This window comes from Panthera uncia, assembly GCF_023721935.1.
Source record: "Panthera uncia isolate 11264 chromosome C1 unlocalized genomic scaffold, Puncia_PCG_1.0 HiC_scaffold_3, whole genome shotgun sequence".
Classification (NCBI taxonomy): Eukaryota; Metazoa; Chordata; class Mammalia; order Carnivora; family Felidae; genus Panthera; species Panthera uncia.
This window is the reverse complement of record NW_026057584.1, coordinates 8,647,648-8,664,052: the sequence shown is the minus strand read 5'-3', so window position 1 is coordinate 8,664,052 and position 16,405 is coordinate 8,647,648. Positions and strand designations below refer to the sequence as shown.

General features: G+C 42.4%; 1 protein-coding gene and 1 pseudogene across 1 annotated transcript in view; one reads left to right on the top strand and one right to left on the bottom strand.

Moving 5' to 3' along the window:
* PSMD1 (proteasome 26S subunit, non-ATPase 1) overlaps positions 1 to 7,784 on the top strand; it is a 93,443-nt gene extending 85,659 nt beyond the window's left edge. The window contains exons 24-25 of the mRNA XM_049614719.1: positions 5,281 to 5,437; positions 7,561 to 7,784. Of these exons, the coding sequence (XP_049470676.1) occupies positions 5,281 to 5,427 (147 nt within the window). The 3' untranslated portion in view covers positions 5,428 to 5,437; positions 7,561 to 7,784. The remainder of the gene's footprint in view (positions 1 to 5,280; positions 5,438 to 7,560) is intronic.
* A 4,462-nt stretch (positions 7,785 to 12,246) lies between these two features.
* LOC125910937 (40S ribosomal protein S20-like) lies at positions 12,247 to 12,853 on the bottom strand (annotated as a pseudogene).
* Positions 12,854 to 16,405: the final 3,552 nt, after the last annotated feature.

Here is a 16,405-nt window from a genome sequence, read left to right as displayed (position 1 = left end):
CTCTCCCTCTCCCTCTCCCTCTCCCTCTCCCTCTCCCTCTCCCTCTCCCTCTCTCCCCCCCTCCCTCCCTCCCTCCCTCTCCCCCTCCCCCACTCACAGTCTCTCAAAAATGAATAAATGTTAAAAAAAATTTTTTTTTAAGAAAATTTAATAAATATTGGTTGATGGTGGTAACAAGTCACCAGATGGCTGTAGGTAGCAAGGCAATCAGGCCAGGAAGGCAGGAATAGTGTGAAGATCTTTTCCTACTTCCTATTAGTCCTTCATTATGACTAGAACCTAATACTACTTGATCTGTAGTGTACAATGAATGAATTCATAGAACCACCAATGCACACCTTAAATGCAGTCACTGTCTACTCTACCCAGTTCATCTAAGTGGCATGTTTACAGAGAGTGTATTCTAACAGTGTCTAGAAACTGCTGTTGCCAGTTTAAGTGGGGTATATCAAGAATAGATCTATTAGCGCATAACTAGTGAGTACATAAAGCACACAAGACACCCAGTGTTCTTGACAATTACGAAGAACCGAAGACAGCAAAGTATACGCTCCATATCGTGAGGCCATATGAGAAGACTGGTATGTTTCTGTTGGAAATTAAATGTTTATTAGCATTTGCTCAGAATGAGAGGAAGCTGCAACCATTGTCCATCTAGGAGTCAAAAGACTGGCTTTGTCAGAGCAAGCCAGCAGTGAAGGCTAAGGAAGAGTTGCCAGCTGCCTGGCTGACTGTTGGTGGTATGCTTCCCTAATGCACACACAGCCCCTCAGCAAAGACTGGAGACTTACTGGTTCCAGGTGTTTAAGGAAAGCCCTGCCCAATCGTAGCTGACCACTCAGTTGAGTAGAGACTAGAGTTGGTCACATACAGCAAAAAATACTGACTTTATGGAAGAAGTTCAGAAAAGTCACAAAACAGACAACAGCAAACCCTGGGGAAGGGAGAGAATCTGATTTCCAGAGTGCCTGCATGATATTATTTTAATGTCCAGTTTCAACAAAAAATTACAAGACATACAAAGAAATAAAAACCTAGATGTCTTAGGCAGACTAAATCAACTACTTAAAATATGTCTGAAGACCTAAAGGAACTAGGTTTAAAGAACTAAAGGAAAGTATGAGAATGTCTTAACAAGTAGTATCAGTAAAGTGATAGAAATCATAAAAAATAAGAGATTATGGAGTTAAAAAATACAGTAACTGAAATGAAAGCTATTAAAGGAGCTCAACAGCTGATTCAAGCAGGCTTGGGCAAACTTGAAGATAGGTCAGTTGAAGAACAACTCTCCAAAAAAGGGTGAAGAAAAATGAACCTCAGAGATCTGTGGAACACTACCAGGCATACCAAGCTACATAAAATGGGATAATGGGAGTCCCAAAAAAGAAAGCATAGAATATTTAAAGAAATAATGGATGAAAACTTGGCAGATTTTATAAATGTTCCTAATCTACGTATCCCAGATGTTTAGTAAATCCAAGAGTGATAAACCCAAAGAGATCCACACCCAGCCCCATCGTGATAAAATTGTTGAAAAATCTTGAGAGAAGCAACTCATCATATACTGGAACCCTAAATAAGATTAACAGCTGATTTGCCACCAGAAACCATGGAGGCCAGGAGGCAGTAGGATGATATATTCATAAGTGCTGAAAGAAAAGACTCTCAACCAAAAATTCTGTATCCATCAAAACGGTCCTTCAAAAATGAAGGTGAAATTAAGACATTTCCATATAAAAATGAAGAGAATCTGTTGCTAGCCAACTTGCCATACAGGAAATAGTAAAGTGAATGCTTCAGGCTGAAATGAAAGGACACTAGACAGTAATTTGAATCCACATGAAAAAATAAAGAGCACTGGTAAATGTAACTACATAGGTAAATCCGAATGATAGTATAAATGTATTTTTGTAACTCTTCTCCTATCTGGTTTAAAAGACAACTGTATTAAGCAGTCATAAATTGGTATTGATGTATGCACAAAAGCATAATTTGCATTAAACTATGTCATAGTTCTGGCTGCTAAAGCAGATTGCCACCTGTTGTTTAAAACTAAATGGCTTAAACCACAAACATTTCTCACAGTTATGGAGGCTAGAAGTCCAAGATTAGGACGCCAGCATGATTGGGGTCTTAGTAAAGGCCCTCATCTTACTTTACACATGCCCTTCTTCTCATTGTATCTTCACAAGGCAGAGAGCAGAGAGGAAAGAAGCTCTCTTCATGGCTCTCCTTATAAGGGCACCAATTTCATTATTAATGAGGGCTAATTGCTTGCTAATGGCCCACCTGCTAATACTATCACTTTGGGGGATAGAATTTCAACATGTGATTGGCAGGATGAGAAGACACAGACATTCAGTTCATAACACAGTAACAACAAAGGAGTGGGGAAACAGCTATATTGAAGTGTAGTTTTTGTATACTTTGAAATTAAGTTGCTATTTTTCAGTGAGATTAAGATGTTAATTGTAACCCCAAAGACAACCACCAGACAAAACAACTCAAAAGTAGACTGAAAGAAACAAGGAAATTAAACTAGTACACTAGAAAGTACCTACGTAATGCCAAAGGAAGCCAGTAGTGGAAGAATTGAGAAAAATATAGAAGACATACAAAAAACAAATTGCAAAAATGGTATGAGTAAATCTTACCTTAGTAATCAAATGAAATATCCTTTTTTTTTTTTTTAAAGTAAGTTCTAGGCCCATCATGGGCCTAGAACTCACAGCTCTAACATAGAGTCTCATGCTCTACCAGCTGAGCCAACCAGGCACCCTCATGAGATGTAAATGGACTAACCACTCCAGTTAAAAGGCAAAGATCAGCCAAATGGATAAAAAAGAAGAGGATCCAACTACATGCTCTCTTATTAAGAGACACACTTTATGAGGTGCCTGGCTGCCTCAGTCAGTAGAGCATGCAACTCTTGATCTCAGAGTTCAAGCCCCGTGTTTGGTGTAGAGATTACTTAAAAAATAAAACAGAGGGAGGTAAACCCTAAGAGACTCTTAAATACAGAGAACAAACTGAGGGTTGATGGGGAGATGGGTGGGGAAAATGGGAGCTGGGCATTGAGGAGGGCACTTGTTGGGATAAGCACTGGATGTTGTATGCAAGGGATGAATCATGGGAATCTACTCCCGAAGCTAAGACTACACTATATATACTCACTATATGTTAGCTAACTTGACAATGAACTATTAAAATTTAAAAATGATAATAAAACAAAAAAAATAAAATCTTAAACACACACACACACACTTTAGATTCAGAGATTCAAAAATTAAAAGCAAAAGGATGGGGAAAGATATCCCATGCAAACAAGTAACTAAAAAAGAGCTGAAGCAGCTGTACTAAATCAGAAAAAAATACATTTTAAGACAAAAATTGTTGCTAGAGACAAAGAACATTTTATAAAATTTTATAAAAAGGTCAGGGACTGACTGGCTCAGTCAATAGAGCATGCAACTCTTTTTTTTTTTTTTTTTTTTTTTTTAAAGTAATCTCTGCACCTGACGTGGGGCTCGAACTCATGATCCCAAGATCAGGAGTCACGTGCTCTTCCGACTGAGCCAGTCAGGCGCCCCAGAGTATGTGACTCTTGATCTCAGGGTTGTAAGTTCGAGCGCCATGTTGGATATAGAAGATTACTTAAAAAAGAATAAAATAAACCTAAACCACATAGCTATAAAAGGCTCTTTCCTTATGTTGTTTATAATTGCAGGATTTGAGTTGGATTATTTCGTTCCAATTAAGCGTAAAATAGTACAGTTATAACCTGGAGCCATCTGTTTCCAAAATATTGGAAGTCCTATTTGTTGAACATAGATATTTTCTTCTGTTTGGTAGACAGTTCATCTCCATTTGGTCCTTTAAATGGTTCAGGTAAACTTGCAGGCCGTGGAGGATTAGTGGCCTTGTACTGTGATTGTTTTTGGGTGAATATGGATAGCACAGGCAGGGTCCATTCATAAAATGGCTCCTCTGCAAGGAAAGCATACTTTTTAAGGGAAAGAGTTAGAAATTAATGTGTATGGATATGTGGGTGTTGAGAGAAGAGAAATAGAATATAGGTAGAAATTCATGAAGGCACACCAGTTTTATAGCATGGCAGGGCAGAGTTCCGACGAGTGAAAATCAGATTAGGTTGAACTGCAGAGATACTTGTACATACATGAATCATTTGACTAATGTGCTTGTGCTTCTTTTCCTTCCCATTAATGTGCTTTGGTAGAAATAATGTTTTTCCAGATGTGCCCTGCCACTGTCGACTGATTTAATTACAGAGAGCAGCTTTCCATTTCCTTTGACACAGGCAAGAAAATAAGATAAGATTAGCACACCAGAGATGGGTGAAGAGTTTGGTATTTGAATTTACTTGTAATATGTTTGGGAGAGGGCTAATGCAATTGCTTTTACACTATAGTTCTTCTTTGTTGCCTATCTACTACTTTGTTGTCTTGTATCACAAGGATTTATAAATTAAAGTGAAAAACAGTCGGTAAATCTGTGATATTTATGTCGTTCTCTCTGTCATTCTGAAATTGCTGGAGAAAAATTGGCTTTTCATTTGTAGATTGTCTTTTGTGTCCAAAATGATAGTTTTCTCACAAATAATAAAGTGTCTAGTAGACTAGCGTGCTTCTTAGACTTGAATGTGCACACATATCACCTATGGATCTCGTTAAAATGCAGGTTCTGTAGATCTAGGCAGGGCTGTGTTTTCTGCATTTCTAACAGAGCCCCAGGTAGTAATGATGCTGCTGCTCCAGGACCATGTGTTGGGTGGCAGGGCATTAGAATTCATATTTATACTTAGACAGTAGACGTTCTCACTACATTCAGACTGAGGCAATACTGGAAGTGCTTACTGTTCTTCGCTTGGGATGCATCATCTAAACCTCCTACCATCCAGAGCCACTGGGCTAAGTTTGTAAATATTCCTTATGGATTACAATTTTCTTTATCCTTCGTAATGTACACTGACGTTGCTTTCCTCGTTTAGTCTTCAGGCTATTCCTGAAGGAATAGATGTGGAAGATCTTATTAGCCCCTTCTCCCTGTTGAACAATCTGTCACCGGTGTAGCATCACACAGGCACAGATGCCCAGGTTTTCTGACTTTTGTCTAGTAAACTGTAGTTCTATTCCAGTCCTTTACTTCCAAATCATTCGAGTAGTCTTAAAGGTACCATTTCACAAATATGCGCCCTAGACTCGGAAGCAGTCTGAAAATATGAGTGGAATTTGTGCTTCATTCCTTGCTCTGTGTTTCCAGCTCTCCATTGGAGGCATCATAATCCTGAAGGATACCAGTGAAGACACTGAAGAGCTGGTAGAACCTGTGGCAGCCCATGGCCCAAAAATTGAGGAAGAAGAACAAGAGCCAGAACCCCCAGAGCCATTCGAGTATATCGATGATTAAGGACCCAGAGGTATGTGTAGAATAAAATTGTGTATCAAGGGAAATCTGTTGTCAGTACGTCATAAATGTTTTAGGCAGAGACCTTGTCTCACTTCTTCCATTCCTTTTATGCTTAATCCCTATTTACTTAAATGGTATTAAAATTTCCCCTCTTTTTGATTTCTTCCTGTGCACATAACCACCCGTTCCTTTTTCTTTTTCCCTCCACTCTCTCTGCCCTGTAGTGTTTGACCAATGCTACTAAAGTGGCTACAGACTGTTTTCATAGGTCCATGAGGAGGTAAGGAGCTTGCTCCAGAATGTAAATCTACTCAGTGCTTCTTTCATCAAAAAAACCTTGCTCACTTACCTGCTCCCCCTAGAAAAAAGTCTGCTGAACTAACAAGTTGCTCACGGTAGAGTTGATTTACATTTTGTTGTAAGCCCCTTATTACAGATCATTTACAGTTCATGGGCCGGCCTGGTTCATGGATCACACAGGTCTAGGCTTCTCACTGATTGATCTCCGTCTCCCTTTCCTTTGGCAGTTCTTTTGGCACTGAAAGCCTTAATAATTTATTTATTCACTGAAGCTATTGAACATCTAATGTGATAAGACACGGTGCTTAAAGGTACTTTGGAGTCCATCAGACTATAACACAAAGCTTTGTCCAGTTGAAAAAGATTATTATTCCAGTATTCTAACAGTGTTGGAGTAGGTCTTTAGATGCAGAAGATTGGAATAATCTATCTAAAGTCATGAAATTGTCCTTTTTTCCCCCCATCTTGTTAGTAGTCATCACATATTTGAAGATAACCTATGAACTATATAATCAAGGTTTACTAAGTCCACCCTAGTACATGTACATTGTCAGACAAATAAGAATTTACTCTTCTGTCCGAAGATAAGAAGAACAGGGGCACCTGGGTGGCTCAAGTCAGTTAAGTGTCCAACTTGCTTTCGGCTCAGGTCATGATCTCACGGTTTCTTGAGTTCGAGCCCCGTGTCAGGCTCTGTGCTGACAGTGTGGAACCTGCTTGGGATTCTCTCTGTGCCCTTCCCCCCACTCACACTGTCTCTGTCTCTCTCAAATAAATACACTTAAAATAAAATGGAAATAAAAATAATAAAAACAGTATCATTTATTACATTATGACAAAAGAAAAATACATTCAAACGTCAGGTGGTAAATCTAGCACCATGAGTGTTACCCACTGACCAGCATTTAATGAAAGCTTTTTACAGAAGTCTCAGATAAACATTAAGTCAGAAACCCTGCCATTAGTAGGAAACTATATTCAAGCCTCTGAGAGTGTTTGGACCTTTGAGAGAGGGAGATTTATACTAACTTCCTGGTTATGTAAACTTAACTTTTGAAAATTATTTTTCAGCCTTTGGTTTCCTAAGCTTTACCCAAGCAGCACAAGGCACTGTTGATACACTGAGCACTCGGTGTCTATGTGGAACTGAACGGACTCACATTAGCCCCCTTAATTAAGCCTTTATAACACCTTCACGCCTTACTGAAAACCCCTGATTAAATCTTTAAAGGCAGTTAACTACAAGATGGCTTATAAAAGTTTTAGTTAGAAATTGGACTTTTTTTCTTCCTTCCTTTTTTTTTTTTTTAAGTGAACTCTGCGCCCACTCACAGCCCCGAGTTCGAATGTCATACGCTCCACCAACTGAGCCAGGCCAGGCACCACAGAAGTTGGATTCTTATTCTTTTCAAAAGGATAAAATACTCGGTCTAGTAGGAGTGTAAAAACTGTAGTCTGTCTTAGCAAAAAGTAGCTTTTAGGACGACACAGGCAGGGTTAGGGGCTAGTTTTAGACTTCAGCTAGTAATAAAAATAAAAAATAAAAAAATGTTTGAAGAATGACCCTAGGGGCTCCTGGGTGGCTCTGCTCGTTGAACATCTGACTCTTGATTTTGGCTCAGGTCATGATCTCACGGTTGTGATATTGAGCCGCTTGTTGGGCTCCATGCCTAGTGTGGACCCCGCTCACGATTCTCCCTCCCTCTGATCTTCTCCCCTGCTCACATATGCGCGCTCTCCCTCTCTCTCTCTCTCTCTCTCAAATACAATTAATAAAAAAAAAAAAAAAAAAAAAAAGAATGACCCTAGCTTTCCCCCTCACCCCTTCCCTAGGATCTCATTGCTCTTCTGAAGAAGACTGTCCAGGCTCGTATGGGAAATGCCTGTGAGGACGTTCATGCCGAGACCCGCTATTCACTGCATGTATCATTGCCTCTGCGTTGACCTGAAGAACCTTGTCTCCAAGTCTTTGGTGAAGAGAAGATATAGGACTATTTAGTGTGCTCTTTACAGAACTTGGTTTTCAAATAAATATATTAAAATCTCAAAATGGACAAGAGCTTTTTAATTTGTTTTTCAGCCTCGATTTTAAATGAATGGACCTAGTATCCTCCCCCGCACCATGAAATGCCTAAACCCAAAGAGCTAAATCCTCGATTGTCAGGATGAGTACGCATGACTTTCATGTTGATGAAGTTAAACTGGTTTATAGGTTATTTGAAAAATTATGCCAAAAAAAAAAAAAAATCAACCTTTGTTCATGACTCCAAGAATTCTCTGCAGTTTTTAAAATTGGATTGAGGGTATGGGTGCCATCATTTACTGAAGAAGTCCTTGTAGTGGTCGAAGGGAAATGTTTATTTAGGCAGCTCAGAAACATTTGTTTTTAAATAAGCTTTGCTAGAGTGCCTGGGTGGCTCAGTCGGTTAAGCTTCTGACTTCAGCTCAGGTCATGATTTCATGGTCTGTGAGTTCAAGCCCTGTGTCGGGGTCTGTGCTGACAAATCAGAGCCCGGAGCCTGCTTCAGATTCTATGTCTCCCTCTCTCTCTGCCCCTCCCCCACACGCACTCGCTCTCTCAAAAATAAATAAACATTAAAAAATAATTTTTAAATAAGCTTTGCTTATTGCTACCTGCTTTTGACCCTGTTGAGGACAATAGATACAATTCATTTCATTTAGCCACGGGATTTGATAATGTACCCTTTTTTCCCATTTTTTTCTGCCCTTTTTTCCCACGTGCCTTTTAATTTGAAATATAACTGTAATATAATAATGATGCGAAATTTGAAGTATATATCATTTGGTATGTTTTGGCAAGTCCTATTTTGATTTCTGTATTATCAGATCTTACTTAGATGTTGGGCTTTTGAAATAAGCAGATAAGGTCATTATTCTGACAACCTCCCCTTCTCATCTTCTTGCCATATGAAGCGGGTCTTTGATGTACCGGGACACAGCAATAAGAGCTAGTCTGGGGGGGATTGGGTGGGGTTCTTTGTGTTTTGGCCTTCAATCACGTAAAATAAAAGGTGACTTCCAGCATTTATACAAGAATAGTTCTTTGCTCCAACCTTGATTCTTACACTTTTTAATTTAGGATACAGCCTTCTAAGGGCTTCTGCGGGGGGTGCTATCATTAGAGGAAACAAACGCCCAGACGGATCAGCCATGTTCCACTCCACCACAGCTTTGTTGTTAGACCCAGGTCTAAAGGTTACTGATCCCAAAGGATGGCTCCACTCATTGGTTAATTTCATTGTATCCCCTCCTTTGTAAATTCCTGTTTCCTCAATATCAGATGATTCTATAAAAGAGATTATCTCATTTCCTAGCCTCTCATTAGCTATGTCCTTCCTGTTCAAGCTCTTAACATTGCTTGCATTTCAGACAGTTATCTCTAACATTTCCCTTAATATATGAAATGTTTATAAAACAGAAGTCTCTCAATGATGTCACTGTCCAAAATTGAGTAGTCTGGGAGAGGTGGTACATTCACTGGCCTCTGGCCAAAGTTATTCCATACTTACAGATTGAACTTCAGGGAGCGGTCAAGCTTTAGTTCCTTGTAAGCAGTGCAATTTAGGATTTGTAACTTGGTCTTAAATCTTGAGGTTGTAGCTCTAAAAAAAATGTAAGCTGTAAAGTAAAATGGCCACTTGGATCAGATTATGATGAGACTCTGTTTTCATGATGACTTTTGTTCTCCTAGAAGACTTCCTAGCATGTGCATAGCACTGAGAGCTAACCAAGGAGCAAAGGAATTTAAGGTGAAATAGAACAGGGTGAAATAAAGTCATGTGTGAAGACAGGATAGGAGCTAAGAATTGGCACATTCACCAGAAGAAACGGGAAAGTGGCGGCAGTTAACTCCCAGATGATGTCATTGTGGTGAACTTGCCGACTTGAAAGCAAGTGAGAGGCACAGCAAGGAAACCAAATGGAAGGAAATTGATTTCTTGGACTGGGCTGAATACTAGAATCCTATCTTTCTCAAACCCATCTGCAGTTAAATGACTGCTGAGTCTGGCTTTTAAAAGTACTTTCCTTATGGAGCGCCTGGGTGGTTCAGTGGGTTGAGCATCTGACTTCAGCTCAGGTCATGATCTCACAGCTTGTGGGTTCAAGCCCTGCGTCGGGCTCTGTGCTGACAGCTGGGAGCTCAGATCCTGCTTCAGAACCTGTGTCTCCATCTCTCTCTGCCCTTCCCCCACTTAGGCTCTGTCTCTCAAAAAATAAACGTTAAAAAAAATTTTTTTAAATAAAAGCACTCTCCTTAGACTTTAAGGCAAAAAACATGACTTCAGTAAATGTCTCTAGTGGAATATAACCATTTTTAACTGCCTTTTATGCTAGTTGGTTATCATGGGTAATATATAAATTAATCTCCAAGAGCCATTTTGTTAGACAAAGAGCTTTGATATTTTCCTCTTCGCCCTCCAACTGTAAAGGTGTAACAAACTAATAAATCCTTAAAGATACCTTATCTTTTAAAAAATTAATAAAAGTACTCTCCATGGCATCAATAGCAAGTCTTTAACTCCTCTGACCAACCTGTTTGTTTAACAAATTCAAAAAATACTTAATTTGAGCATTTCTTTGTGCAAGGATTCTTGGGCACCTTGGCAGGTCCCACTCCCTCTGACTGCTTTTGAGCTCTAGCCTTCCTCAGAATTGGGTCCTTGGCCTTCTTGGTCCACTCTCCAAGCAAGCCCATCCATCCCACACCTTCATCCACCGTCTTCGTGCAGATGATTCTCCAGTCCACATCTCTCTCACCCTCTTCATCTGAGCTCTTGGCACACACGTCCAGCCACTCTGGATCCCCATTCGGGCTGCCTCTCGGGCACTTAATACAGTGTATCCAAGACACTTCCAGTCTCCTCTAACTTTTTGGAGCCAATGACAACCCCTCTATCTGGCAGCTCGCACCAGAAACCCACGCTTCCCCCTTGACTCAATGTTTAGCCTCAATTATCTCTTCAGTTCATCCACCCTCCTTCCCCCACTGGTCACTATCCCTGGTTCAAGCGCTTAACTGTCTATCAGCCTCTAGACTTAGCCCACTCTAATCCATTCTCCAAACTGAGCTTTCTACAATGCAAATCATAGTAATCTGCCTCAAGTTTCTCAGTGGTTCTTTGTTGAATAATGCCCAAATTCTTCAGTAAGTGTTCAAAGCTACACAAGACTTTAGCTGCTGCTCAGCTCTCCAGCTTCTCTCTTGACTTCTCCCACCTCACGCCCAGAACCACTTACACTTCCTCCAAAGATCCAAGCTTTGTGTCACCTCCTGGCCTTTGCACATACCATTCCCTGTTCCTGAAATACCCTTCTCTTCTTCACTCCCACCCTGTCCCTCTAGGTCTGGTGAATCTACTAGTTAGTTCTTTAGGTTTCAATTTATAGAGACTTACTTCAAGAAACCCACACCAATTCCACCTCCCCTCCCCCACCCCCAGAGCTGGACTAGGTCCTTCTGCTTCCCCAGCACCCAATATCACCCCCTATTGTCCTTACTACCGTCATTCATTGCCTAAGTTACCTATTTTCCCCCTCATTTGTCTTTGTTTTTGTTTTTTTTTTAATGTTTATTTATTTTTGAGAGGGGGGGGACAGAGGATCTGAAGCGGGCTCTGCACTGACAGCAGTGGAGTCTGATGCGGGGCGTGAACTCACAAACCATGAGATCATCACCCAAGCTGAAGTCAGACACTCAGCAGACTGAGCGACCCACCAGGCACCCCTCCCCCTCATTTGTCTTGTTTACATTTATAACCTTAGCACATAGAGCATGATCACCTAGTCATTGACTAGCTGTATCGAGAACTGAGAGCCACAGCTGAGCACTAACAGGATTGGTACGGGGTCCACGAGCACGTAAGAGGTGATTAATTCATCTGTCTTGGAGCTGCCTTCTCCAGGGATCTATAAAAGTCTTTTCTCATTCCTGTAGTGATTAAACGTTCCTGCTAAGGACTGTTTTTCAGTTGTTTTGTTCTTGGAGAACCCAGGCTTTTCTTTGTGTGTGTAGGGAAAATCATGTCTCTGAAATCTATAATTGGCATGAGATGAGAAGAAATGAGCTTGGGCAAAGAAGCTTTTGTGGCTTTGTCCCATACCCCTCCCCAACCTCCTTATCTTCATTATTAATGAGACAACACTTCCACTTTCCACGAAAAATTCCTTAGAAGGTGGTTAGCTTGATTGTTTCTAAAGTTCAAATTCCTTTTCTACCCTTTCCTTTTTTATGATTAAAAGCCACAGGGGCCCTTCCAAGCCAAACTACGTAATGGGAAAATCGTGGACTCTGGCCTCAGACTGGTTCATATCCTGATCTTGTCCCTTGGTGGTTTTCTCATTTGTACAGAAGAAATCATGTTCACCTCAAGGTTGTTACAGGGATTAAATGATAATGGCTAATTATTACATCCTTAGTATGCGCCCGACACTACTGGGAATCACATGTGTTCATATACTCATTCCTCACAACCAACCCCCTAGGATATAGACACATTTACCTTGAGATCTTTTTTTTTTTAAACTGATAATCAATTTATTAAAAAGGCTGACTTAAGCATCTGCAATGGTAACCTCAACCTCAACTCCTGGCTCAATACTGATGCAAGTAATCTGTTTAACAATCTCAGAAGGAGGGTGCAAATCAATGACTCGCTAATGGATCCTCATCTGAAAACGATCCCAAGTCTTAGAACCTTCACCGCAAGGAGTTTTTCTTGTAGTGATTCTGAGTCTTGGTAGGCATCCGAACTGGTCCTTTCACTTTGAGATTCTTTTCCTCGGCGCCTCTGATCAGGTCAGCACATACCTTCTCCAAAGATTGTACGTTGCGGCTGGTTAGAGTAATTCTAATTTGCTCAATCGCCACCTCCGGTTCCACAGGTGTCTTCCCGGTGGCTTTAAAAGCCACGGCTGCGCAGCTTCCTGACCGACTTGTTCCTCGGCGACAGCGGTGAGTCAGGAGCAGGAGCGGGGCCTCCAAAGCTCCACTGAGGCTGCGAGCGCGTTTTCCTCAAAGAGCAAGATCTTCTTTATTAAAGAGCCTAGTACTTAAGTAGGCCTTAACTAAATTTTAGCTGAATAACGGTATGGTCTCACCCTTCATTTTACACATGAGGACACTCATAACAGTGAGGGGACCTGTTCAACATCAAGAGCCATTTGTACACGTGTGTCTCCAGTTCATCTTTCCATTAAGCTGGTCGGTCTCTGGCCTGTTAATTTTCTAGCCTTGTTTGATCCAAAGGGGCAACAGAAAAATGGCAAATAGCTACTTCTTTGCTTATCCTATGTCCAGACTCTGCTCCTAGTTTGTGTCCGCCACACTCCTAAGCCAGGACACCTTTCTAGAAAGGGGTTGCCAACAAAAGCAGTATTTTATTTCATTGTTCTCTCTTTAAGTTTTTATTTAAATTCCATTTAACATACAGTGTAACATTAGTTTCAGGTGTACAATACAGTGATTCAACACTTCCCTACAACATCCGGTGATGATCACAAGTGCCCTCCTAATCCCCATTCCCCCACCCACCTCCCCTCTGGTAACCATCAGTTTGTTTTCTATAGTTAAGAGTCTGTTTCTTGGTTTGCCCCTCTCTTTTCTCCCTTTGCTTGTTTGTTTTGTTTCTGAAATTCTACATATGAGTGAAATCATGGTATTTGATGGTATCTTTCTCTGACGGACTTATTTCGCTTAGCATAATACTCTGTAGCCCCATCTACATCGTCGCAAATGGCAAGACTTCATTCTTTTTAATGGCTGTGATTATATATATACATATATAGAATATGTGTGTGCGTGTGTGTGTGTGTGTGTGTGTGTCTATCTTACATCATTCATCAGTCAGTGAACACTCGGGCTGTTTCCATAATTTGGCTGTAGTAGATAATGCTGCCTTAAACATCAGCGTGCATATATCCCTTTGAATCAGTATTTCTGTATCCTTTGGTTAAATAGTAGTGCATTTGCTGGATTGTAGGGTAGTTCTATTTTTAACTTTTTGAGGACACTCCATACTTTCTCTGGAGTGGCTGCAACAGTTTGCACTCCCACCAGTGCACGAGGGTTCCCCTTTCACATCCTTGCCAACACCTGTTGTTTCTTGTGTTGATTTTAGCCATTCTGACACGTGGGAGGTGATAGCTCACTGTAGTTTTGATTTGTATTTCCTCGGTGATCAGTGATGTTGAGCATCTTTTCGTGTGTCTGTTGGCCATCTGTGGGTCTTCCAAATGTAGTATTTTTCTAATCCCCCGAGCCTCTATAACACAGCCCACTATTGATGGGCATTTCCCATCTGTTTGCTGGGGTCTGGGCAGCTCCTTTGGTGCATGCGCTCAGTGTTTTCCAAATCAGTGGGTTATTTATTTGCATCCGGGAGATAATTACTTTCCAAGATCTCAGGCATTACATACAGATGGGACTTGGCGAAGAGTTGGAGAGACAGAAAGAGTTTCCCATTAAGTCATATTCCCAGGACCTGGTGTGAGCAGCCTCTGACTCCTGTGCCATGATCTCTCAGAAGCCCTGATTCATGTTCTAAAGATTAAGAGGTTCACAAGCATCAAAGGCTTTCGCTTATGAGGGGTATAAACTAGCCTGTCCAAAATAAGGGGGGGCGGGAGGGGGGGTGACGGGTCCCTAAGCAAATTCCCTTCTTTGTTCTTAGATTGGAAGCCTTCAGGGTGAGAGGAAGGGCTATTCAGTTACCTCACTGCCAGCCCCAGGAATCAGTCTCTCCTCCAAGCCCCTCTCGGGCATGTACGACACACGGTTAGCAAGGCGATTCATTGTTCTTCCATGGTTTCCTGTGTAGGATGTCTGTTAACAAGCCAGTCCATAAATAAGCTCCTGAAGGGCAAGCATCAAAGTATCCCCCAAAGTCCCTGTCACAATGTTTGATAAATAAAGCCTATTGGTTTCAGATTAAATAATTGCGTTAGCTTGGGGAGTCTGGTGATTCTGACTTACACATGATTAGCATATAAACTTCATGAGGACAAGGAGCTTGTTTGGGATGATTGTGCCGTATTCTTGGCGCCTAGAGCGGTTCCTGGTTCACTGCAGACACTCAGTAAGTATTACATAGAGGAGCGGATGGACAGACGGATGGAGGGACAGATAGCGACAAGCCTGTATTTTGCTCCCGTGTGTGCTTGTTTATTTACTTTGAGAGAGAGCATGCAGGAGTGAGAAAGGAGCAGAGAGAGAAGGAGAGAGAGGGAATCCCAAGCGAGCTCTGTGCTGTCGGTGCAGACCCCGACCTGGGGCTTGATCTCACAAACCATGAGATCACGACCTGAACATCAGGAGTCAGACGCTGAGCCACCCAGGCGCCCCTCGCATTGCCATTTTTAATCCTCCCAATTCTGTCGTGAGGTAAATAGTTCTGCCCCAGGAAATGGGGCTCAGAGAGGGTAGGGGCACGTCGTAAGTTGTGAGAGGGGAGCTCAGAGCCAGATCTGTGGGACTACAAAATCTTTTTTTATTGCTTTTGCTTTTGCATATATTTTAGTCACTATGGCAGTGACTCAGCATATCTGGAGTCCAACTCGGAAACCCAGCAAGTTTAGCTCCCGCTCAGATGATCGTGACGCAGACGGACCCGGGGCCACGCCGAGGAACACCGTCCTATACAAAACTGCCTCCACAAGACCAGTGTCCCCTTGCCACCTCGATGGGGTGTGGATTTGGGGACAGCGGGGAGCCCTCCAACAGCGTGGCCTTCAGCAAAGGCCCGGCCGGGGAGAGGGGTGTCTCCGGGGGTAATGCAGGACCTCACGACTGAGACAGTGTGAGCGCACCCGGAGACAGGATGTCCTCCCCAGAGGAAAGGTCCTCAGAAGCCAAACTGACGGCCAAGCGGCAGCAAGTGGGAGTGCCGTCCTGCAGCGGTCCCTTGGAGGAGTCTTTGTGGTACAAGCGATACGCGGCCCAGGCCCGCTGGCCTCCGTCTCCAGGCTCTCCCAGACACGCCCCTGCGATTGCGACTCGCCATCAGAAAGGACTTGGGATTTGTCTAACTCTGGCAGCACCCCACTTTACGAGACGCCTCTTTGCCGTCTTTCCTAGAGCCCCGTGATGGGCATGCTGAGGAGCCCAGAGGCCACGATGCCCACTTTCCCTGGGAGGTGCCCCGCTGTGGCCCCAGCCTGAGACTGCGGCTCGTCGTGACGCGGCATTACCCGACGGCGCCCGGGAGTAGACGCCATCCGGGGGGTCCTGGCCCCGGATTCCCCAGGCCTCGGGCCGGCCCCACAGTGGCCTGAACACAGCCTCCCCTCTCTCGAGTGCTCTAAGGGGAACCGTGAGCAGTCAGCGCGGTCACACCTCCGCCAGCAGCCAGGGGAAGGCAAGAGGGTCGCGCTCAGGGGCGGGGGAGGACGGCAGCACCAGATCTGCCATCAGCAGGCCACACGCATGCTGGAGCCGGCATCGCAGGGGCCCAGGACGAAATAATTCCATTCTTCTGAAAATAATTTGATCAACATATATTTGTAGTCGAAACGGTCTTGATGGGAAAAAATTAACAAGTTGCTAGACTTCCTTACATTTATTTTGTGCCTTAGAAATGTTTTATTTTTTTTTATTTTATTTTTTATTTTTTTTTAACGTTTATTTATTTTTGAGACAGAGAGAGACAGAGAATGAACAGGG